Source organism: Sorghum bicolor, chromosome 4, assembly GCF_000003195.3.
Source record: "Sorghum bicolor cultivar BTx623 chromosome 4, Sorghum_bicolor_NCBIv3, whole genome shotgun sequence".
NCBI classification, from domain to species: Eukaryota; Viridiplantae; Streptophyta; class Magnoliopsida; order Poales; family Poaceae; genus Sorghum; species Sorghum bicolor.
Genome location: NC_012873.2, coordinates 56,471,880 through 56,496,100, shown reverse-complemented (window position 1 = coordinate 56,496,100; position 24,221 = coordinate 56,471,880). Strand labels below are relative to the sequence as shown.

The window sequence follows — 24,221 nt, the reverse complement described above, 5'->3', positions numbered from 1 at the left end:
GTTCCCTTTGTCGAATTTCCTTTTCGAGGTGTGCTTGAGTTTTTCCTAAAGCTCCTTTGTATCGGTATTTGTAGGGCTCAAGGACGAACTCCTGGCCGCCCAAGCCGAGGCTCGCAACTCCAAGGCTCAACTCGAGGCTGAGGTTGCTTTGAACCGTCGAGTGCGGATGGCGATAAGCGATCTCTCGACCTCTTGGGAGGTCGAGCCTATGGATGAGTCGAGGGAGGACTCTCGAGGTGACGCACTGGTCGATCAGCTGTGCTACTTAGGTGCGACGCTGCGAGATCGGGTGCGGGATGCCCTCCACATCGGGGTGAAGCGGGCGATGGCGGTTGTCTGCTCGGGCTTCTCCTACGACATGGAGGTAGTATCCCACGGCTTCGTCACCGACATCTCTAAGACCGACGCGGAGAACGAAGAAAGGCTTCACACTTTGATCGATGACGCGGAGGCCCCTGGAGAGAGGCTGGCCAAGCTATTTGAACCTGAGGTGCTTCCTCCTGAGACTGGCTCGGGCGGAGGTGAGGGTGGCGAGGATCGTACCATGGATTGAGGCCTGCGAGCCTGCTCGGGGTGCCTGGGGCCCCTTGTATAAAACTTAGTTAATCTTGTTTCTGAGCGATACAGTACTTTTGTGGTTGTTAAATGTTTGTTTGTCTTTCCACTCGATGTTCTTTTATTTCCTTTGTGCCTACACATGTGTTCCTTGTTCGATTTTTCGTAAAACACAGCCTCGATCGCCTCGAGGGTGAGGGAGTGAGTAGAGTTTCCATAGCCCGGGGGCGTGGGTGTTCTCAGGCTCGCTATCCTTCGGTCTTCGAGGGGCTCGAGGCGCCTCGACTACTCGATCGTTCAAGGTTTACTAAGTAGGAAATAGAGAAACTTTTTGGCTTTTTCGACGCTTGGGGAGGGGTCGTCCCTCTGGTAGCCCCCGAGGGGGTGCGGACTATGATGGGTCATGGTCGGCATCCCCTTTTAACGTCGAGACTATAATTCGTAACTATTTTTGGTACAGAAAGAAACTGCTCGAGGGAAAGACTTTATTTATTCATGCGTTCATTTACAAAGTCTTCGTACAAAAAGTAGGATCGTAAATCTAGGACTTCTAGGGGTAGAATCGACGTAGCTGTTCGATGTTCCATGCGTTGGTGAAGACTGCCCCCTTTTCGTCCGCCAATTTGTACGTTCCTGGCTTAAGGACCTCGGCCACCACATACGGGCCTTCCCAAGGTGGGGTTAGCTTGTGGCGTCCTTGGTTGCTTTGCCGGCGTCGTAGGACAAGGTCGCCTACGTTGAGGTCCCTCTTGCGCACGTGCTTGTCGTGGTAGCGTCGGAGTCTCTGCTGATATCTAGCAGAGTTGAGGAGGGCCATGTCTCGAGCTTCCTCGAGTTGGTCGACCGCGTTTTCTTGAGCTTCTTTGTTCGATTGCTCATTGTAAGCCTTGAGTCGAGGTGACCCATACTCGAGGTCTGTGGGGAGGATAGCCTCAGAGCCGTAGACCATAAAGAACGGGGTGTATTTAGTGGCTCTGCTCGGTGTTGTCCTTAGGCTCCATAGGACCGAGGAAAGCTCCTCGACCCATCTTTTGCCGAATTTCTTCAATCGATTGTAGATCCTTGGCTTGAGTCCTTGTAAAATCATGCCGTTGGCACGCTCGACCTGGCCGTTAGTTCGAGGGTGGGCTACTGCGGACCAATTCACACGGATGTGATGCTGATCACAGAAATCCAAGAACTTTCTGCCAGTAAACTGGGTGCCGTTGTCGGTGATGATGACATTGGGGATCCCAAATCGATGGATGATGTCGGAGAAGAAGAGGACGGCCTGCTCGGAGCGGATGTTAGTGATGGGTCGAGCCTCGATCCATTTAGAGAACTTGTCAATAGCCACCAGCAAATGCGTATACCCTCCTTTCGCCTTTTGTAGAGGTCCTACTAAGTCGAGCCCCCACACCGCAAACGGCCAGGTGATGGGGATCATCTGAAGAGCATGGGCGGGCAGGTGCGTCTGTTTGGCGTAGAATTGGCACCCGTGACACGAGCGTACGAGCTCGACGGCATCCGCCACGGCCGTTGGCCAGTAAAAGCCTTGCCGAAAAGCGTTTCCTACAAGGGTTCGTGGGGCGGCGTGGTGGCCACAAGCCCCCGAGTGCAGGTCGTCGAGGAGTTTTCGGCCTTCCTCTATGGTGATGCAACGCTGTAAGATTCCCGTCGGGCTCCGTCGATATAGCTCGTTGTCTTCACCATAGATCACATATGATTTGGCCCGTCGAGCGATACGGCGAGCTTCTGTCCTGTCTTCTGGCAACTCACCGCGGATAAGGCAGTCGAGGAACGGTGTGCGCCAATCGAATGGTCGACCCGGTCGTCGTTCTATTTCCATCACCTCTTCCTCCATCAAGAGCGCATTGACAGCATTGGTTGGTTGGGCAATGGTGGCGTCGACGCCAGCCCCCGTGCCTAGGTCGACGGATGGCTCGTGTAGATCCTTTGAGAACGCATCAGGCGGCACTGTGCCTCTGGTAGATGCGATCTTGGCGAGTTCATCGGCTGCCTCGTTGTAGCGTCGAGCGACATGGACAAGCTCGAGGCCGTGGAATTTGTCTTCGAGTCGACGCACCTCCTTGCAGTATGCTTCCATTTTTGGGTCATGGCAACTCGAGGCTTTCATTACCTGGTCGATGACGAGTTGGGAGTCGCCTCGGACGTCGAGGCGTCGGACTCCTAACTCGATAGCGATCTTGAGACCGTTGACGAGGGCCTCATACTCTGCGACATTGTTAGATGCGGCGAAGTGAATCCTGATTATGTACCTCATGTGGACGCCCAAGGGTGAGATGAATAGTAGGCCGGCCCCTGCCCCAGTTTTCATGAGTGACCCGTCGAAATACATTGTCCACAGCTCCGCCTGAACCTGGGTTGGGGGAAGCTGGGAGTCCGTCCATTCCGCGACGAAGTCTACCAGGGCTTGCGATTTAATGGCCTTTCGAGGCGCGTAAGTGAGAGTCTCGTTCATGAGCTCGACCGACCACTTTGCTATCCTTCCCGTGGCCTCCTTGCTCTGGATTATCTCGCCCAAAGGGAAAGAAGAGACCACCGTGATAGGATGACCAAGGAAGTAATGCTGTAATTTGCGGCGGGCGAGGATTACGGCGTAGATCAGCTTCTGGATTTGGGGGTAACGCGTCTTGGTCTCCGAGAGCACCTCGCTGACGAAATAGACTGGCCTTTGGACCGGCAGCGCGTGACCCTCCTCTTGTCTTTCGACCACCACCGCCGCGCTGACGACCTGAGCCGTCGACGCGACGTAGAGGAGTAGAGGCTCCGCAGGTTGAGGTGGAACCAGGACTGGTGCCGAGGTCAGCGTCTTCTTCAGTTTTTCGAGTGCTTCCTCGGCCTCGGGGGTCCAGGAAAAGCGCTCGACCTTCTTCAGGAGTCGATATAATGGTAATGCCTTTTCTCCTAGTCTCGAGATGAAACGGCTCAGAGCCGCCAGGCACCCCGTGACTCTCTGGACACCCTTGATGTCTCGGATTGGCCCCATTTTCGTGATGGCCGAGACTTTCTCGGGGTTGGCCTCGATACCGCGCTGTGAAACAATGTAACCTAAGAGCATGCCTCGAGGCACGCCAAAAACGCACTTCTCGGGATTAAGCTTGATCCGGCTGGTGCGTAAGCAGCTGAAAGCAACCTCGAGGTCCTGGATCAGGTCTCCTCGTTGCTTTGACTTGACGACAATATCGTCGACGTAGGCCTCGACCGTTGAACCTATATGTTCGCCAAATACGTGGAGCATGCAACGTTGATACGTTGCTCCCGCGTTTCGAAGCCCAAATGGCATGGTCACGTAGCAAAACATCCCGAAAGGCGTGATAAAAGAGGTCGCGAGCTGGTCGGACTCTTTCATTTTTATTTGGTGATAACCAGAATAAGCATCAAGGAAAGAAAGGGTTTCACATCCCGCGGTAGAATCGACAATTTGATCAATGCGTGGTAACGGAAAAGGAACTTTCGGACATGCTTTATTCAAACTAGTATAATCGACACACATCCTCATTTTCCCATTCTTTTTCTTAACTAATACAGGGTTCGCTAACCAGTCAGGATGATGAACCTCCTTGATGAATCCGGCCGTCGAAAGCTTTCGGACTTCCTCGCCAATGATCTTGCGCTTTTCCTCGTCGAATCGGCGCAACCGCTGCTTCACTGGCTTGGAACCGGCTCGAATCTCCAAGGAGTGCTCGGCGACTTCCCTCGGTATGCCCGGCATATCCGAGGGACTCCATGCAAACATATCAGCATTCGCACGGAGAAAGTCGACGAGCACGGCTTCCTATTTGGGGTCGAGGTCGGTGCTGATTGTCAGCACCTTGCCGTCGGAGTTGTTGGGGTCGAGCGGGATCTTCTTAGTACTTTCCACCGCCTCGAAGCTGCCCGCATGACGTTTAGGTTCTGGAGCCTCAGCGGCCATGGCTTCGAGCTTCGCAACGAGCTCGGTGGAGCTCTCGACCGCCTCCCCGTACTCGACGCACTCGACGTCGCACTCGTACGCGTGCTCGAAGGAAGAACTGATGGTGATGACGCCTTTGGGACCAGGCATCTTCAGCTTCAAGTATGTGTAGTTGGGTATAGCCATGAACTTGGCGTAGCCCGGGCGTCCGATGATGGCGTGGTACGTGCCTCGGAACCCAACCACCTCAAAGGTGAGGGTCTCCTTCCTGAAGTTGGCCGCCGTTCCGAAGCAGACCGGTAGGTCGATTCGACCTACTGGCAGTGCTTTTTTCCCTGGTACGACGCCATGGAAGCCGCCGGCGCTCGGCTGGAGGCGTTCTCTATCGATGCCGAGGAGATCGAGGGTCTCGAGGTAGATAATGTTGAGGCTGCTGCCGCCGTCCATCAGCACTTTCGAGAGTCGGGTGTTGACGATGATGGGGTCGACGACGAGCGGGTAGACGCCTGGGGCAACCACTTTGTCGGGGTGATCCTCTCGGTCGAAGGTGATGGGAGTGCTTGACCAGCTAAGATACTGGGGCACCGCCATCCTTGCTGCAAAGACTTCGCGACGCTCCCTCTTGCGTTGCCTCGTGGTCAACTGAGTCGAAGGCCCGCCATAGATCATGTAGCAGTCGTGGACGGCGGGGAAGCCGTCGTCATCTTTGTTGTCCTCCTTGCCGCCAGCCTTCTCCTTCTTGGAGTCATCACGCACATCTTTTTTGAGCCCCTGACCGTCGAAATGCTTTCTCAGCATGCGACAATCCTTGAGTTTGTGGTTAGCGCCTCCCTTATGGTAAGGGCATGGCTCCTCCAACATCTTGTCGAAGATGCCTCCCTCTGGAGGGCCTCGCGGCTTCTTTCGATCCATCGTGGCGACGAGGTCGTCGCCCGAATCTCCCTGGTGGAACTGCCGTACTTTCTGCTTCCTTTTATTTTTCTTGAGGCCTCGACTGGAAGTCCCATCTTCGTCGACGGGCTGCTTGCCTTTTCTTCCTTCTGAGCTGAAGAAGGCGCCGACTGCCTCCTCCCCTGCCGCGTAGTTAGCTACTACGTCCATCAGCTCGTCGACGGTCTGAGGTCGATTGCGGCCTAATTCCCGCACCAAGTCTCGACTGGTGGTGCCTGAGACAAACGCCAAGATGACGTCGTGGTCGGGGATGTATGGTAACTCAGTGCGCTGCTTCGAGAAGCGTCGAGCGTACTCCCGTAAAGTCTCCCCTGACTTCTGTTTGCATTTGCTGAGGTCCCACGAGTTCCCTGGCCGTATATAGGTCCCTTTGAAATTACCCTCGAAGACTCTGACCAGGTCGACCCAGTTGTGAATCTGATTGGCCGGGAGTTCCTCGAGCCATCGACGGGCGGTGTCGGAGAGGAAAAGGGGTAGCTGTCTGATGATGGCTCGATCATCTCCCCGAGCACCTCCTAGCTGACAAGCCAGCCTGAAATCGGCCAGCCATAGCTCTGGCTTGGTTTCTCCATTGTACTTCGCGATGCTGGTTGGGGGTCGGAATGGACTGGGCAGGGGCGTGCTGCGAATCGCCCTGCTGAACACCCGCGGGCCCGGAGGTTCGGGGGCCACCCGGTCCTCGTCGCTGTCGTACCTCCCGCCGCGATGCGCGCTATAACCACGTTCTTCCGCGTCTCCGTGCCGGCGGCGTCTATTTTCTTTGACGTCGTGTCGCGCGTCGTGTCGACGTTGATTGTCGGCGGGGAGGATGAGAGCGGTCTTTCTACCTCGAGGGGGAGGTTGTTGCTGGACAGACACTTCCTCTTCGATTAGAGGCTGTTCGTTGCGCTTCTCTGTGGCAGCTCCTCGTCGTCGAGATGCCGAACTTTCGGCTTGTTGAACTGCTGCCACCTGGAGCAACGTCTGAACTTCATCTCGAATTTGTCGGGCCTGGGAATTCGATGGTTCTGGCATGTTACGCAGCAACATCGTCGCTGCCACTACATTCTGGCCTGCTCGAGGGAAACGGCCGACAGGTTGCTCCGCCTCCGTGTCACCGACGATCTGTCGATGTACCTCTCGAGCGCGTCTGCGGACACTTCCGCCTGGCGGGTAGGGCAGGTCTTGTTCGAGGATTTGCTCGAGCAGGACGAGGCGCTCGCGATCTTCGTCGAGCTTCATCTTGAGCTCCCGCAGCTGCGCGAGCTGCGCAGTTCTATCTTCCTGAGGAAGAGGGTCGAACCGTCCGTCGTTCCCAGGCGTCCTGGGGTCTTCTTGCGCCGCGGGGGCTCGTCCACCCGCAACAGCATCCCGTGTCTCGTCGGTGGTTTCTGCCGCTCCGTCGAGGTGATAGCATTCCCTCGTAGGGTCATAACTGTCCGTCTCGGAGTCGGAGTCCGGCTCGGCAGCGTGGAGACATTCACGTCCTTTCTCCAGCCATCGCTGCCTGAGGGAGGTGATCGAGTATCGTCCGGGGCCTAGACGGCGGAGGCCTCGTACTCGGGAAAGGTCCGGCAGTTCGGACGTCGGCCGCTGCTCTTCGGAACTACGTGGAATGACCATTGGTCTTTCCACGTATGTCTGAGCGTTTGGGCATATCGTCTTGGCGAGCGATGCCGCGGCGTTGTCCAATCCGAACGGCAGTGCCGTCCTTGGAGAGAACAACCCGCGTGGAGGTAGCCTAGCTGCGGTGGGGGAGGGTGCGCAAGACGAGTCTCCCCCCGTCGTCGCGTGGTGCTGAGTCGTCGCGCTTGTTGCTCGGTCAGACGGTGCTGCCGACCCGTGGCCCGCATCCTGCCTTGCACGAGTTGTTGGTCGTGCCGAAGCAAGGGGGCCGTGGTGGTGCTGCCCGCGCCTCTTCTTAGGCGGGGAGGCGTGGTGGTGAGGGCGTCTTGGAGCCTTCAACCGTGCTGGCGTAACGCGGACTCCTCCTGGTCCTTTGACCGAGAGCAAGATCATGTCGTAGCCGAAGCCCGTAGACATGAACTCGAGACTCCCAAACCAAATCACCGTGGAGTGCGGAAGCGGCGAGGCAGGAGTAGCCATCCGGAAAGTGGTGGGAAATCGGTGAAAAACACGCAGGACCCCTACCTGGCGCGCCAACTGTCGGTGTTTTATCCCCCGGGGGGTCACACCAACGAGTAAATTTGTATGCGTGCTCCCCTTTTCGGATGGTGATGCAAGAAGACACTGAGATTTATCCTGGTTCGGGCAAGAGAAGGCCCTACGTCCAGCGGGGGGGGAGAGAGTTTGTATTATCTTGCACCTAAGTGCTTGTACAGGGGTGAATACAAGCGTGGTATGAACTGCGCTGCTCTACTGCGTAGTAGTGTGCGTGTTCATGTGTTGTGATCTGTCCCTCTTCTATTCCTGAGTCCCTCCTTTTATAGCTCCAAGGAGAGACACAGGGTACATGCATAGATGTTAGAGTAGGGATCGGTAGCCGCATGGAGCGCTGACCTACTCGAGGCTTCCGTACGGCATGGCCTCGAGCCGTCCCATCTTGATAGCTCGGTGATGATTACGCGTGCTCCTGTGTTCTGCCCTGCCAGCCGCCTTGTGCCGGTCCTGAGGTCGCACGCTTGTACGGTGTGGTGGCGGACCCGACGGCGTAGCTGTGATGAAGTTTAGTCGACGCCCAACTTGTTCCTGAGTGGGGGCCCTGTTTGGTCGAGGGTCGGACGCCGTGTAATACGCTGGTATCTGGAGCGCTGACCTTGGGTATCTCGAGGGGGTCACGATTAGACGTTCCATCCTTGTTTCCTGCGTCCTGACACGCCCTGGGTCGTTCGGTGGGAAGGCTGCAAAAAGAACGATGGGACAGAAGCTTGCTCCCTATCACGCCTCCCATGACCTGTGTGTTAGGTGGGAAACGTCAGATGCATTTAATGCTCCCGCCCGCGTGCGCGCGTCAGGCGGCGGACAGTGTCCCAACGCTCGATGTCTCTCGGTTCGCTCGAGCCCGCTTCCGTCTTCGACGGTAGTCGTTGCTCGAGCCCTGACCGATTCGCTCGACGCTTATTTCCGTATTCGAGGCTGCGACCGTCGTTGGCAGCGCGTAAGCAAGATTAAGGCGTCGAATTGGGGGTCCCAACCTTCGTATGGGCAATCTCATAATGCGTGTCGCTGAGGGTACCCCTTACCGATACCCTCGACACTATTCATCTCATCTTCGAATTGGTTGTAAAGACAAAAAGCAACAGGATATATAGGAGTAGCTTTAATAAAAGAAAAATGAACTCATATTCAGTAGTTGTCACCCTCTGAATAAATGACGAATGAATGAGTGAATGGCTGAATTGAGTGTAAAGATTTAGTCAACAAAGCACACGACTGGTGCGGAGGTGAAAGCCCAAGTTTGGTTTTGGTAATTAATGACACCAGGTTGCTAATGCCTTGTGTTTAAGTGATTTGAGTTAGACATAGCAACACATGTGATGAAGGTGCATGGTGGCATGGAAAGGTGGCCACATGATCACAAAGGGATGAAGCATGAAGTGGAGATCATGGTGATAGACGAGGAGCAAAGTTATCAAGGCAAAGGTATAAACATAGAGTTTTACTTTTGCCGGTCTAAGATGAGTAGAGAAGTGATTGACCGGTTTTAGGATAGATAGCCGACTATCAAGAGGGGAAATCACGGTCATCTCTTGAATCAAGTGCTACTAGGTCCATATCTTGAGCATATGCATTAGGATCTAGTAAAGAGCTAACTTAACTCCTTTGGAAAAATGTTTGTGAAAGGCTAACACACATGCACTTTGATGGTGGACACTTGTTGGTGTTAGCACATTTGCAAAGGAGGTGAAGTTCCTAGGGTTGAGAGGGGTTTGGGTAAAAATAAGTGTATATTTTCTATTGCGCCGGTGGGAAATTTGGAGAAGTCGCGGGAGTGTTTTCTCACTGAGAAACACTCACCGGACACTGAGTGCGGAGGCACCGGACGCTAGCCTTAGAGTCCGGTGTGCTTGACCCTGCTAGGGTTGAGCACCGGACGCTCTCTGAGTGCGTCCGGTGGTTAGCGTCCGGTGTGAGGGGTTTTTGCAACCCTCTTTGTGCGTGGGTCCGGTGAGCACCGGACGCTACCGGTGCTTAGCGTCCGGTGACCCTGCGGTTTGCGGAACTCTCTACGCATGAGTCCGGTGTGCACCTGTCACACCCGGTTTTAAAGAACAAAACCAGGCTAGCTATATGTGTGCCCAAGAAATCCACACATACAACAATAGAAAGGAACAGTATCAGAAACAATGTTATATAGCGAAAACATACTTATAATTAACACTTACATCAGAGTATCACGGAACAGTAACTAATCTTCAGGCTCAATCTTCACAGGGACGGTTGACTGGGGGTAACATATGCCTAGCACTTCTTGTATCTTGAGAACACATTCATGATTCCATCGCTCTTCTGTTCAACTCTTACTAGTAAACTGAAGTGGTGGGAAATAGCAAGAGTGAGCACATATCGTACTCAACGAGTATAACCAGGGGTTCATGAGGCTCAAATAGCTGACTCTGGTTTGACTGCATTTAGCTTTTAATAGTGGATAGCATGTTTAATCATCGGATAGCAAATATCAAGGTAGCATAATTAATCCCATAACCACATGATCAGTATACAAGAATTAAGAATAACACATATAAACAACATAATAAACCATCATTTATCATCATTAATCATATTCATCAGTGTCCATCTATTCCGTCAGTTTTTCGGCCCGCCCGTATCCGTGGGCACGGCTAGTATACCAGATTTAACACTCTGCAGAGGTTGTATATCTTTACCCATGAGTCATGATTTACCCTTTCGCCCGAGGTGATCAGCCTCTTAACCCACTTCCAAGGAAGGTCGGCAGGGATGACTATGAAGCCTTTCAAAAGTTCGTCTAACATGTTAGGGCCGCAAGGTTTCCTTCGCGAGCAGATATAGATACCCCCCTTCCGAATGGCACAATGACGCGCAGCCTATACACATAGGGACAGGGGCTCGCACTATACCCGTGTCGGTTCAGGCCCTCTAGCGCCCTTTCGGGTAACCTCTAACAAGCTAGAAAAGGTCTTCATACTGAGCTAAAGCCAGAGCCATTATAGCCCTCATGATTGTACGAGTTGTCCCAGCTTTTGCCAAGGGATAAGTCCTTATGGAGGGTCAAGATCAATCTAGCAAAAGCCAGAGTTCTTTCCACCCTTTATATTCAAGTTGTTAGAAAGCTTATTTTATTGTTTATTGTATATCCAAATATTCTTGTTACAAGATCATGGATTAATAATCAAGCACTAGCAAAACTATCCAAATGCATATCCAAATAGGTAACAAGGAATTCAAGATAACAATTATCTATGATTTTGCTAAGGTCATCAAGGTGGACACATGCATATGATATATGTATTAAAAGTGTGTAGGTAACAAGGATGATCCCAGGTTATACTTGCCTTAAACTTGCTCAATTCTCACACCATGAGCCTTCGGTCATCATCTTCTGATCATCATCACCCATAAATGGATTTCGTCTACTTGTAGCAAGCACCACACAAAGGCAAACATACAAACAACAAATTGAACAACTAAGAACAACACACCAGACAATGTTAAACAACATACTAAAAGAGAGCTCGCTGCTACGGTCACGAGAGCGCAAGAAAACACTAAGAACAAGTCTATAGTTAAAAAGAAAACAGCTATAGGAAGTTATATATTATTTTATTATTCTATTTTATAAAAGAAAAACCTACATCCTTGATTTATTTCGATTTAGCAAAACCATAAGAAGCATGCTAATTTAGATTACACAAATTATATTCTAGTTTAGAAACTGAGCTAAAACTAATCAACATTTATCTATAAATATTGTCATATTATAGATTAAACAAGTTAAACAAATTCATGACAAAATATATTTTAATTATAAATAATTATATATCATTCCAGCCATTTAAGCATTTATAATTTAGAAAGCATAAAGCAAACGAGAGCAACTAATTGAATCTTCATGTTTTGAGGTTTACCTAAGTAGGTCATATTTCAAAAGGCATTAATATTGGTATTATTCATATTAACATTACTTATTAAGTCCAAGCTTATATACCTAAATTACTTTTAACTAATTAAAAAGAACACTCAACAAATATTAATTAAATTAATTATATTCATAAATACGGAGCATGGAAATTAATGTCACTAACTTGTAGTTCATTTGACACGAATCGCAAGTCACGAGAATCAAATTATAACCCTAGGTTATTTTAATTAGAGGGCAATTTAATAAATACTAAACAAATTATATTTTTAAATCAATAATTTTAGAATTGAGACACATCATAAACGTTGGTACTACTATGTAGAGCGTGACAACACGAATCTAACGCAACTTGAATCACTCTAAACAGAGATAAAACGAATAAACAATGGAGATATTACAATGCAGTGGCAATACTGAAATTACCTCATCTTCATCCTTGGATGTCCGTACGAACAGAACTGGCCTCACGATGGAGATTGATCGTGGCCCTGTCCTCCTGCAGGAGAGAAGGCCAGCAGCAGGGGGAGAAGATGGACGGCCGGACTGGACGGCTTGTCGGCCGGGATGACACCATGACCGCGCACAGCACGCACGTAGACGAAGAGGATGGGTTGGCGCCCAGCTTTGATGGCCTGAGCGGCGGTGGCGGCTGCTGCCTGTGCTGTGCAGCACGTGCACAGAGCGACGAGGCCGAGATGGCGTGCGAAACCTGCAGCACAGGAGCAGCGCCCACGCAGGGTGCCATCATGGACAGAGGGAGATGCAGGGACGGCCGGGTTTGAAAGGAGAGCTTGGTCGACAATGGAGATGGTGGCCGGAAACTTCACCGGAAAACAAGAAACAAAGGGGAATCAGTCGAACAATGTCATACTAATCTAAACAAAGACACTACGGTGAAGAGAATAAGACAAACCTAGTAGTGATGTTCGTTTTTGCTGGAACACGCAGAGATGGCCGGAAAAGCTCGCCGAAGGTTCGCCGGAGTTCTAGGTTTCGAAACTTTAGCTTTAGATCTGAATCAGCGTGCCAAGGGCTACGCCGGCATATATATAGTGTTAGGGTTTTGGGTTGATGGAAAAATGAGATATTTTATTATTTTCGGAATTAATTAATTTCGTGAATAAAAATAATTCCAGAAAGTCCAGAATTGATATTTAAAGTCCGAAAAATACTCCGAAGACTCCAAAAATTATGAGAAAATTCTTAGAGATATTTTAGAATATAAGGAACCCAAATAAAGTATTTAGAGCTCATAAAAGATATATAGGAGTATCGAAAAATTATATTATGCTCACAGAAAAGTGGAACGAGTTTCAGAAAAATGCTGAAATAATTTTCGGTAACTTTTTCGAGATTGATTAACGGGTGAGGAACTGAAAGGAGTGATTTGGGTTACACAGAAAAGATTTTGGGAAACTCGAAACAAAAGCATAGGCTGAAAAATAGGGAATAAAGATGTGCCGAACAAGGAGAAAATTTATTTACTAAATCAATTTTCATCTATTTTAAAAGGAGCAGATTTTAGGGTGTTACAGCACCGAACACGTCCGGTGCTTTGCAGGTAGCCGTTAGAAACTGACACATGAGATTCAAAAGGACACGTGGCCAACCCCTGAGCACCGGACGCTGGGGGTCGAGCATCCGGTGATCACTTGGTAGCGTGCGGTGCCCCCGATTTCAGCCCAGTGAAAGTGGCCAACGGCTAGTTCTTTGAGAGGGCTTATAAATAGAGGGTGGCCGGCTTTGGGAGGTTCTCTCCTGCACATTTGATTACTTGAGACATACATTGAGCTAGAGAACACTCCCTCCACTTATCTCCTTGCTTGATTGCTAATCCTAGTGAGATTGAGTGAGATTCAAGTGCATTGCTTTGAGAGTTGCATTTAGTGGCACTTGATTCTTGAGTTTGCTGCGGATTTCTTGTTACTCTTGGGTGTTTCCCGACGCCCTAGACGGCTTGGAGCAGCGGTGGTATTGAGCTCGTGATTGGAGATTGTTTCGAGACTGACCAAGTGATTTGTGAGGGGTTCTTCAGCCTTCCCCGCGGGAGATCACAATTGGCTACTCTAGTGGATTGCTCGTGGCTTGGAGGATCCCCATCTTGTGAGTGGATGTGCGGAGTGGATGTGCGGCACCCGCTGAGGGTTTGGCTTTGGATTGCCAATTAGTTCGTGATCCATTAAGTGGGTGTATCGCCACAACGAGGAGTAGCTTGCCGGGAAGCAAGTGAACCTCGGTAAAAAATCTTGTGTCATCTCTTGCCGAGGTCTCTCTTGTGATTGTGCACGTGATTGATTGGATATATTTCTACTCTATAATATTGGTATAACAATCACTCTCCTCTCCTTTACCTTTGTGCATACCTAGCTAGTTGTGTAGCTTGTTTAGCTTAGCTTTCTTGTTTAGGTGTGTAGCAAGCTTTAGTTGTGTTTTCTTGTTGTAACTAGTGTTTGGCTTTCTTGCTAGACTTGTGTAGGTGGCTTGCATAGCTTAGTTTTGCTAGTGCTAGAATAGCTTCGCCACTTATTTTACTAACTCACTTGTTTAGTAAGGTTTGTAGAATTTTAAATAGGCTATTCACCCCCCCTCTAGCCATTTGGACCTTTCAGGAGCAATTCCCAATCAGTCTAAGCTTCACAATGACAATAAACAAGTCACAAGGTCAAACAATACCAAATGTGGGCATATACCTACCTAATCCAGTATTCTCTCATGGCCAACTATATGTTGTGCTGTCTAGAGCGATGGCAACAAAGAACATTAAGGTACTCACAAGAAAACATGAAGAAGAGAAAGACAACAAGAAGAACAAGAAGAAGAAGAAGAAGAAGAAGAAGACAAAGAAGATTAGTACAAGTGAGACATACACTAAGAATATTGTCTACACCGAGGTCCTAACCAAATGAGTGAGATACTATTGTTAGAAAAAAAATGTAAAAATATTGGGTACATGTGCAATACTATTTTGTGTCGTGTCTTTACTCATGACCAGCAACATCATGTAACCTCATTCGAGATAATCAAATATCAGATGCAAAATGGTAACATCTCATCGTTTGAGGGACACAGCGGTATTCTTGGCAAGAAAACCCACATTCTTGAGTGCAGTCCTAGCACAATCTCTGCATCAATTGCATTCTTCTAAAACCCACGTATGACCAGTCTTGTGCCATTGCAAAGTCTGTTAGCTGGGTCGATATTCCTGAGCAGTATGATTGGACAACTAAGTTTGTTTGAGCATATGTGGAGGTAGACCGTTCGGTATAAGGCTATTCAGGAATTCAAGAGGATAGTAGTTGTGTGGGTTGTCTTCTACAGAATCAAAGCTGTGATACACCATCTCCTTCCCCTCGAAGCAATCAATCATTTTTAGGTTGATGCTATCTACGTAGTCGTTCCTTGTGGATAGAATCACTCTTGATGTGATGTATTTGGATCCTTCAAGGAATCACCGTCCTTTTTGTAGATATGGTCGATCAGTCTATCCAGGCTATTATCTTATTCATTGTGTTCCATGCATATGCTTTGAGGCAGAAGTATTTCTCTGTTATCATTTGTCTCTTCTATGCCATTTCCAACACGCAGAAGGTATTCAGCAAACCACAAGTCGTTTTGAGCCCTCATGTTTCTTGTGAGCTTCAAGTGTTGCATGCAGTTCCATAGCTCGGATTTGCGTAACGATGTGTCTACTATCTGTGCTCTTGAACCCTTTCATACAATAGGAAGGACTTGTCTGAAATCTCCTCCAAACACAATTGTTTTCCCGCTAAATGGTAGATCTCGTATGTCCATTATGTCTCTCATGCTTTTATCTAGTGCCTCAACCGCCTGCCTGTTAGTCATTGATGCTTCGTCCCAAATTATTAGTGATGCTGCTTGTAATATCTTGGCTGTCGTGCTTTGTTTTGTGAATCCACAAATTGATGTGTTGTCTAATCTTAGTGGCACCTTGAACCTCGAGTGCGTGGTTCTTCCTCTAGGCATTATGGAAGCCGCAACACCAGAAGTGGTTGTTGCTAGAGCAATCTTACCTTGGTTGCGCATGGTGGCTAGGAGCACCCTATAAAGGAATGTTTTTCCAGTGCCTCCTAGGCCATCAACGAAGAATATGCCTCCTTTGTTGTTGATAGCTGTTGATAGGATCTTCTTGTAGGCTATCTTTTGCTCATTGTTTAGGTACTCATGCAAAGTTGCGTCCTATGGGTCCACTTGGACCGATGATTCCTCGATAATCTCCCTAGGTAGACTATCTGATGTGTCATGTTGTATGTCAATTTTTGGAAGCGGAAATGATTCTATGTCTTTTTCCATTGATTGCAGCATGTCCCTGATATTTCTTAGTACCATTTGTTGGACGGTGTGCTTGCACTTGTAGTGTCTACTATAGTCTTCTGAACATTCTCTCAAGGTGATTGTTCCGAAGACTATGAATGTCGCTTGGTTTGCAAAACACTAGGATTGTTGAAAACAGTCTTCTCAGGGATGATGGCATTCGGAACATCTCAGCTTCTGTCATGCATTCATCTATTGTGTTGTCTGCCTCAACCAGTCCTCTTTTTTCTGCGGTGTCCCGAAACGTTGGCATTACTTGATAGTCAACCGTTCTGAGCTCTTTATAGGTCCTTGTGCCTGGAACATGGTTTAGGAGTACCCTAAGATAGTACCATTCTCCTTCAGCTGGATGTGCTGCAACCAACATGCCAATATGGTATATAATTTTCTGTTTCCTTGTTTGACATATGTTGTATCATGTGTTTCAAGTATATTTCTCCGGAAAGTCTCTGTTCAGTATGCCTCATGCTTTTTCATAATTGTTGTTCCTTTCGAAGTATGCAGTCAACATTGACCTTTCCGTGCCTCCACGGTTGATAACATCCTTGATTTTATCGTTGTCATTGTACGAAACCATGTGCACGTTTGGAAGTGCAGCTGCAGCTGCAGCTGCTGGACCGGAGGGTTTATTTTGCTTAATTCAAAGCCATATATTCTCCACATGTAATACCCGATTTTAAGGACAAAACCAGATATACACAATATGTGAATCTTAGAAGCCAAATCTCAATATAGTGTAATCCATTATGTAGATTTCAATTCCTCCAAAAGAAGAGATCCAAATGGTCCCTTATAGAAAAATGTTACAAAGCACATGACGGCTAGTTTTATTCTATTGTAGTCGATCAAAACCAACAGGGAACGCTAGAATACTTGTTCTAGTTACGTTGTACAGTTCACACTTCTGATCGAGGCGGAGTAGCCTCATCCTAGCTATTTGTATTTCGACCCAAGATATGACGTATTGATTGCATGCAATTTGCTTGCTACCTGTTTCATGTTCAACCGTTCAGATGGTAATGAGCGCGTGCAAGACAGTGCTACTTGCAGCACAGCCACCAAGCACTCGTAAATCTCATTTTCTGTCACTTTCTTTTCTTGAGTTAAATTCTTGCATTCTTCCGCAAGATGGGCATCGATAACGTGAGATATTTGATCCGGAAAACTGTTCTCCACGAAGCTGATGATGTCTAGTCCATCCGTGAACATAGGATCTGTTGGCCTTTTGGCAGTCAAAATCTCCAATAACACTACACCAAAACTGTAAGCATCACCAGACGTTGACACATGGCCACCTCCCCCGTACTCTAAATAGAAAAATGTGGACAAGTAGATTTATGTAAGTAAAAAACAACAATTATGTCACAATATTAAAAAGAAATGCGTGTGTAAGAGAGGGCCAAAAGAATATACCTGGAGGGATATAGCCAATTGTACCCTTCACACCGATTGAACTAATCGAACCTGCCCACATTGACTGAGGATCAGCATAGAGACGTGCAATGCCGAAATCTCCCAGGAGAGCATTCATATCATCATTTAGAAGGATATTGCTGGGCTTCAAGTCACAGTGGACAGTGGGCCTTCCGCAGTCGTGATGTAAATAATCCAATGCATCAGCTATGTTGACAGCTATGCCTACTCTTTGAATCAAGCTCAGTTGCTTTGGAGCTCCCTCGTCCCCTCTATGATGAATCCATGTATCCAAATTGCCATTAGGCATGAGCTCATAAACTAAAGCCTTGAAAACATTGCCTGCGCTATCTACAGTTGAGCAGGCAGTTAATATCGGAAGAAGATTTCGATGCTGAATACTTCTCAGTGCTTCACACTCTGCCAAGAAGCTTCTCTCTGCACCTCGCATGTCAAGGTCGAAAACCTTTACAGCCACTTCCATCTTGTTTTCCTTCAATTTCCCACTGTACACCGAACCATAGCTTCCTCTTCCAATCAGGTTAGATTCTGAGAAATCCCTTGTTGCTTGGGCTAGGTCATTGTAAGTAACTTTCTCAAAATGCTCAACAAAAGGAAGCTGTGATAGTTGTTCTCGACTTGAAGTTTTCTTGTGAAGGAGTAAAAAGTAAACCAACAATAGGAGGGACATGAACCCAAATATCGGTATCAATATTTTCACCAAATAGTTTACTATTCTTGTTCTTCTAGAAACATTATGGCATGAAGGTTTATGCAAATCCATGGATCCTCCACACAATCCCGGATTGCCATCAAGTAAAACGACTGTAGCATTATCGAATATGCCAGTTCTTGGTATTTCTCCTTGGAAATTGTTGTAAGATAGGTCAAGTTTACTAAGAAGCTTTAGATCATTTAGATAATCTGGCAAGGGGCCTGATAATTTGTTATGGGAAAGATTGAGCATGCTTAAGCTGTATAGTTTATCGAAGGTGGTTGGGATGATTCCTACAAGCAAATTTTGCCCCATTTCAATGATGGTAAGTAGTTGGCATTGGCCCAGTGTAGCAGGAATTTCCCCACTAATATTGTTCCATGAAAGATCTATTATGACTAGTTGTTGGAGGTTACCAAATGCAACAGGTATGCCACCCTGGAATTTATTATGGCTAAGGTTAAAGTTGGTCATTCTTTGAAGGTTTCCCAGCGAAGGTGGCAAAAAACCAGTGAATTTGTTGTTTGCCAAAGACAGATATGTCAAGTTAGTAAGACTGCTAATGGAAGGTGGAAATGTCCCAATTAAGTTGTTCACTTCAAGATTTAAATGTTGAAGACTCGTCAGGTTCCTGACCCATTCGTCAATTGTACCTGTAAGATTGTTGCCATCCAGTGAGAGTTTTATTAATTTATTAAATTTTCCAATACTTGACGGGACTGTTCCTGATAGGTAGTTCCCACCCATTATTAGATTTGTAAGACTGGTAGACAGGTTAGCAATCGAATTAGGTATGACTCCCTGAAGTTGATTCAGAGATAATGAGAGGACCTTTAGAATTCTACAATTTGCTAGGGCATGGAAGAATTCCCAGCCTTCGTTCTCTTTTGCTTCAAGCATGTTGTCCTCAAGGATTAGATCATACAGTCCAGAAAGGTTTCCTAAAGAGCTTGGGATTTGGCCTGTGAAATGATTTTCCGATAGATCAATGTCTTCTAGATCTGAAGCATTTCCCAGGGAAGCTGGTATGGTACCTTCGAACATATTTTTGGACAGCCATAGTGTTCGGAGATTTGGGAGTGCATCGCCAATATTAGATGGCAATGTGCTGCTTAACATATTGGATGTCAAGGACAGCATCTGAAGAGACAAATTAGAAATATTTTGTGAGATTCTACCAGATAGTTTATTTCCATCTAGTATCACGACCGTTATATTTGGCATTTGCCAAATGTCATCAGGAATTGTTCCGCTGAGATTATTTTCTGCAAGACTGAATTTTTGTAAGGTGGTAATGTTTCCGAGGCCTGGTGGGATGACCCCGTCGAGATTATTATTTTCAAGTGCAAGGGCTACTAGCTTGGAAAGAAAGCCTATTCTAGTAGGAATAGGACCTGTGAGGTTGTTTACCGAGAGATCTAGATAGGCTAAGTTGGAACAGTTTGTAAGTGCATCAGGGATAACACCCTGTAAAGAGTTGCCACCAAGAATAAGGGTCTTCAGGTGTTGAAGCTTGTTAAGAAGAGGTATGGGGCCAATAAGGTTATTTTTGGATAGCACGAGAGTCTCAAGGAAGGTAAGGTTTCCAAGAGATGAACTGATTGGGCCACCTAAGCCTTGGCCAGTGAGGTTGAGCTTCGTGACTCGCCATGGTCGTGACGAGCTGCAGTTCACACCATTCCACCGACAGAAGTGGGTTTTGGTCGTCCAGTTGCTTAAGGCTCCATATGGATCGTTGATCCCCTGCTTGAAATCTAGCAGTGCGCGAAGATCTTCTCTGTTCTCATGGAGTGTCGAGCAACGGATGTTGTCAAGACCGCAACAAAGCAGCAAGGGAAATAGTAAAAGCATGGCAAGTTTCACCGGCGGCTTGGAATGACGCATGATGCACTTAACTGATACACTTTCACCTGCAAAAATTAAAGCATAGTCTTCATGGCGTATTACTAGGGGAACTATGCGTTCATGATGTAAGCAGAGCTATGAGCAAACATTTTAGACGTCTCATCGAATTCTCCTACTGCGTGGTACTAATGCATACTACGTATCTTCTAAGAGTTTTTTTTTTTTTTTTTTTGAAATTTAGACGGGGGGAGAGCTTCCCCACCTTTGCATTCCAAAAGATCACGCATTATCTTCTAAGAGTATTAATTAACTTTCTTGTTTTCCAGAAACAGAAGTCACCCAACCTGACAGAGTTACAGCAAAGAACAAAAACGGATTAGAGAGAAGGGTACCTCTGCTCGGCGGGCAGTCTTTTTGATCTGCTTCGTTTTGCTTGGTAGGCGGTGCTTGAACTGTGAAGACTCTGAAGATTGAGTTGGATGCTCAGCTGGCTGAGGCACAGGGGTATAAAAACAGTTCTAGAGCACCATTACATCCACACATCTGTACTGGGACGCCTTATCTTAGCTTGACCGCAATCGAAGCGAGGACCCGAAGTCCGTCAAACTCGCCAGTTACCGCCAATTTTCCGCTTCTGTCCCATCGCGGGCTGCGCCGTCGTTGTTTGAGGTGGACAAGATTGTTGGGGCGTGTCCAGCCACCAATCCCAGAATATTTTTCCAAGGGAGTGGACAGAGATATTCCGGGCTGACGTGCAACCGGTCGATCTCCTGCGGTTTCGAAAGTTGAAACCGACGATAATTTGCTTGTCAGCCTAGTGCTGGATTCTCGTTTCCAAATCCAACTTGACCGTTTGTGATGATCGTGCTTCCAGAACATCTTGTGGGCATGATTCATGCATAGATTATATCTTTGACAGCTGACAGAAGAGCGGGTCAAGTCAAAGTTCTACTCCCTTCGTCCCCCAATTAAATGTCGTTATTGATTCCGTGTCAAAAATTTGACTTGATTTATAAAAAATACATACAACATTTATATCTTCAAATAAATTCATTAAAAAACTCACACCTGGTTTTAAAGAACAAAATCAGGCTAGTCATATGTGTGCTCAGGAAGTCCACACATACAACAACAGAATGAAATATATCAAAAATAATGCTATATAGCGGAAACATACTTATAATTAACACTTACATCAGAGTATCGTGGAACGGTAACTAATCTTCAGACTCAATCTTCATAGAGAGTGTTGGCTGGGGTAACATATGCCTAGCACTCCTGATAGTTTTCTAAAATATCCTTCGTGACTCCATCACTCGTCTAATCGACTCTTCCTAATAAACTGGAGTGATGGTAAATAGCAAGAATGAGCACATATCGTACTCAACAAATATAACCAGGGGTTCATGAGGCTCAAAAAGCTGACATTGGTTTGACTGCATTTACCTTTGTACTATGTATGTAGCATATTTATTATTTAGTAGCAACAATAACAAGGTAACATATAATCCCATAACCACATAATCAATGTATACAAGAATAAAGAATGATACATAAACAACATAATTAACCATCATGAATTATCATCATCATCAACAACAACAACAACATCATCATCATCATCATCATCATCATCATCATTAATTAGTGTCCATATATTCCGTCAGTTTTTCAGACCGCCCGTAACCGTGGACACGGCTAGTATACCAGATTTTTAACACTCTGCAGAGGTTGTACATCTTTATCCATGAGTCACGATTTACCCTTTTGTCCGAGGTAGCAAATCTCTTAACCCCCTTCCTAGAGAGGTTGGCAGGGTTCACCATGAAGCCTTTTAAAAGTTCGTCTAACAAGTTAGGGCCGCAAGGTTTCAAATTGGCGCGCAGATATAGAGCCCCCCTTCCAAATGACACAATGACACGCAACCTATACACATGAGGACAGAGGCCACACTATACCCAAAACAACAAGCTCCTCTTTCGCCCTTTCGGGTAACCTCTAACAAGCTAGAAAATATCTTTAGTCTGTGCTAAAGCTAGAGCCATATAGCCCTCATAGTTGTACAAATTATCCCAGCTTTTGCTAAGAGATAAGTCCTTATGGAAGGTTAAGATCAACTAGCAAAAACCAGAGCTCTTCTCACCCTTGTTGTTCATGTTGTTAAAAAGCATCTTTTAGTGTTTATTGCATATTCAATTATTCATGTTACAAGATTGTTGATATTTTTTAACGTCATTACTAAGAATAGACTTTTAAATCTATCTCCAGTAACAGCGCCAGAAATGTTTGATGATATTCGTTAGTGCAAAAAGAAATATAAAAGATTCCACAAGCGCACAGAACATCATCGTAGCATTTTACCGGGAGTATTCTAGGTATCGTTATTTATATTTTACCACATGGAAGCTAGGGTTAAGAATCTAATAATTCACTATCCTACATCTCCTAACTTAAGAGTATCAACTAGACTAAAGCAGGAGTAAACAATATACTATAGGATAAATCAATTAAGTGTATATAAGAGAATTCAATAATAAATGTATAGATAGTCATAGTGGGAGGACAACTAGAAAAATCAAGGTTTCTTTATACTTCTCTATTACTTATGTTCTAAGATAACATAATATGAAAAGATGTAGCAGTCATACAATGGCACTTTAGAGCAGCAGGTCCTTTCTGACTCTCGAAGAAGACTGGGAAGAAAGTAGTCGGGAAAAGGCTATCATAAGCTGTACGAAACACCAACCCGAACGTGGTGGATTACAAAGGCCTGACTGGCTGTCACCCCTAGGGCTACCACAACTATCCGTGGGATTAGGCGCAAACTCAGGTAAACTATAGCCTAGACACCACATCTACACTAGTGTTTACTACTCTAATTACCTTGCATAAATACGAGCGGAGATCCCATGCCACGATATAACAACTATACTAATCATAAATAGACAAAAAGTAAATAGAGAAGATAATTTATTAAAACATAAGTCTTACAAAGAAGAGATATGAAAATATACCAAAACTCTGAAGACTCCTCCAGAACCAGAGCGTAGCTCCGCTCTCCCTAACTCTCGACTAGAACTATTCTACTACATTGGAATGTCTAGTCCTAATTCTCTAGAGAAGAGAGGTCATCCATTCAAGAGACGCCTCTACAACTCATAATGATTCCCCTCCCCCAGGGGGGTCAGGGTCTTATTTATAGGGGATATCTGACCCCTCCTCTACCTTGAACTAGTGATGTGGTACTAATCTTTCCACCCCTAGGAAGAACCATAGCCCTTGGATCAAACCGAATTAAACGTGCGCTTAAGATTAATCCTCAAAGTTGGTGGAGGCAGGATCCACGAGGTGGAAGCTGATTGGCTTCTGCCCCCCTGGGCGCCCGCCCCTGCCCCCCTAGGCGCCCGCCCCTACCCTATGGCAGGTGGGCCCCAGCTTTCAGGGCACGCCTTCTAGAGTCTCCTAGAGTATTCCTGAGTTGACGTTTCACATATTCTTTCTATGTAAATCTGACATGTGGACTGTTGGGTATTTTAAACGCAAACAGAAAAATCCGCAAGCGCACGGATACCGATGTAGCTTTCACCCGGGAGTATTCCAGAGTATCGATTTTTCACAGGGAATGTGAGTGTACTAATTAAGATTCAAGATCGCCCAAGGATAACTATATAATTATTTTTGGTGGGAAGAGAGGAAGTTTCCTGAGAGTTCTCTAGTTGATCTAAGAATCAAGAATTACTTCCAATATTATTTATTTCAGGACATCAGAACACTAACCACACAAAGAGATGAGAAGGGGGCTAGGAAGCTCTGACTACGGTCCTACAAACACCGATCCGAACGAGGTGGAATACATCGACCGTTAGGGCTGTCACTACCCTAGGGCTACCACAACAATCCGCAGGATTGGGTGTAATTCCAGGTAATTGCAAGACTAAACACCACGTCTAATCTATTAATTACTACTCTAGCGTTTCAAAGACTAGAGCACTTGATGCAAGCAGGAATCCAATAAAAAACTTGAATGTAAATAAAAGTAATTAAAGAACTCAAGAATTATGAATTGAAGAACTTGGAGAACGATGAAGAACGAACCAGTTGCTGCAAAAGTACAATGTTGAGGAAGATCCGACACATCCGGCTCCTCCTCCGCTCTCCTCTTCTCTCTCCCTATTTTCTAGATTACAACTAGAACTAACTAGAACTAGATGAACTAGAGGGATCCTCTCTACTTGGATGAATAATTGAAACCCTAGCTTTGATTCTGTAGAAGAGGTATGTTCTCCCGGGGCCAGGGGGCCTGCTTATATAGCCCCTCCAAATGAATGTGGGCTGTCGGATCAAACTGACCTTAATCGCACGGTTTTCCTTGATTCTCAAAGGCGGTGGAGCACGATCCGCGAGACCTGCCCGAATTGGTCACCAGGGCAGGGCGGGCGCCCAATGGGGAGGGC

General features: G+C 46.7%; 1 protein-coding gene across 1 annotated transcript; it reads right to left on the bottom strand.

Moving 5' to 3' along the window:
* LOC8072464 (receptor kinase-like protein Xa21) lies at window positions 16,503-20,309 on the bottom strand. The gene is made up of 3 exons (XM_002452402.2): window positions 20,160-20,309; window positions 17,208-19,832; window positions 16,503-17,101 (listed from the first exon to the last, which is right to left on the bottom strand). The coding sequence occupies exons 2-3, from the start codon at window positions 19,804-19,806 to the stop codon at window positions 16,728-16,730; spliced, it is 2,973 nt and encodes a 990-aa protein (XP_002452447.1). The 5' UTR covers window positions 19,807-19,832; window positions 20,160-20,309; the 3' UTR covers window positions 16,503-16,727.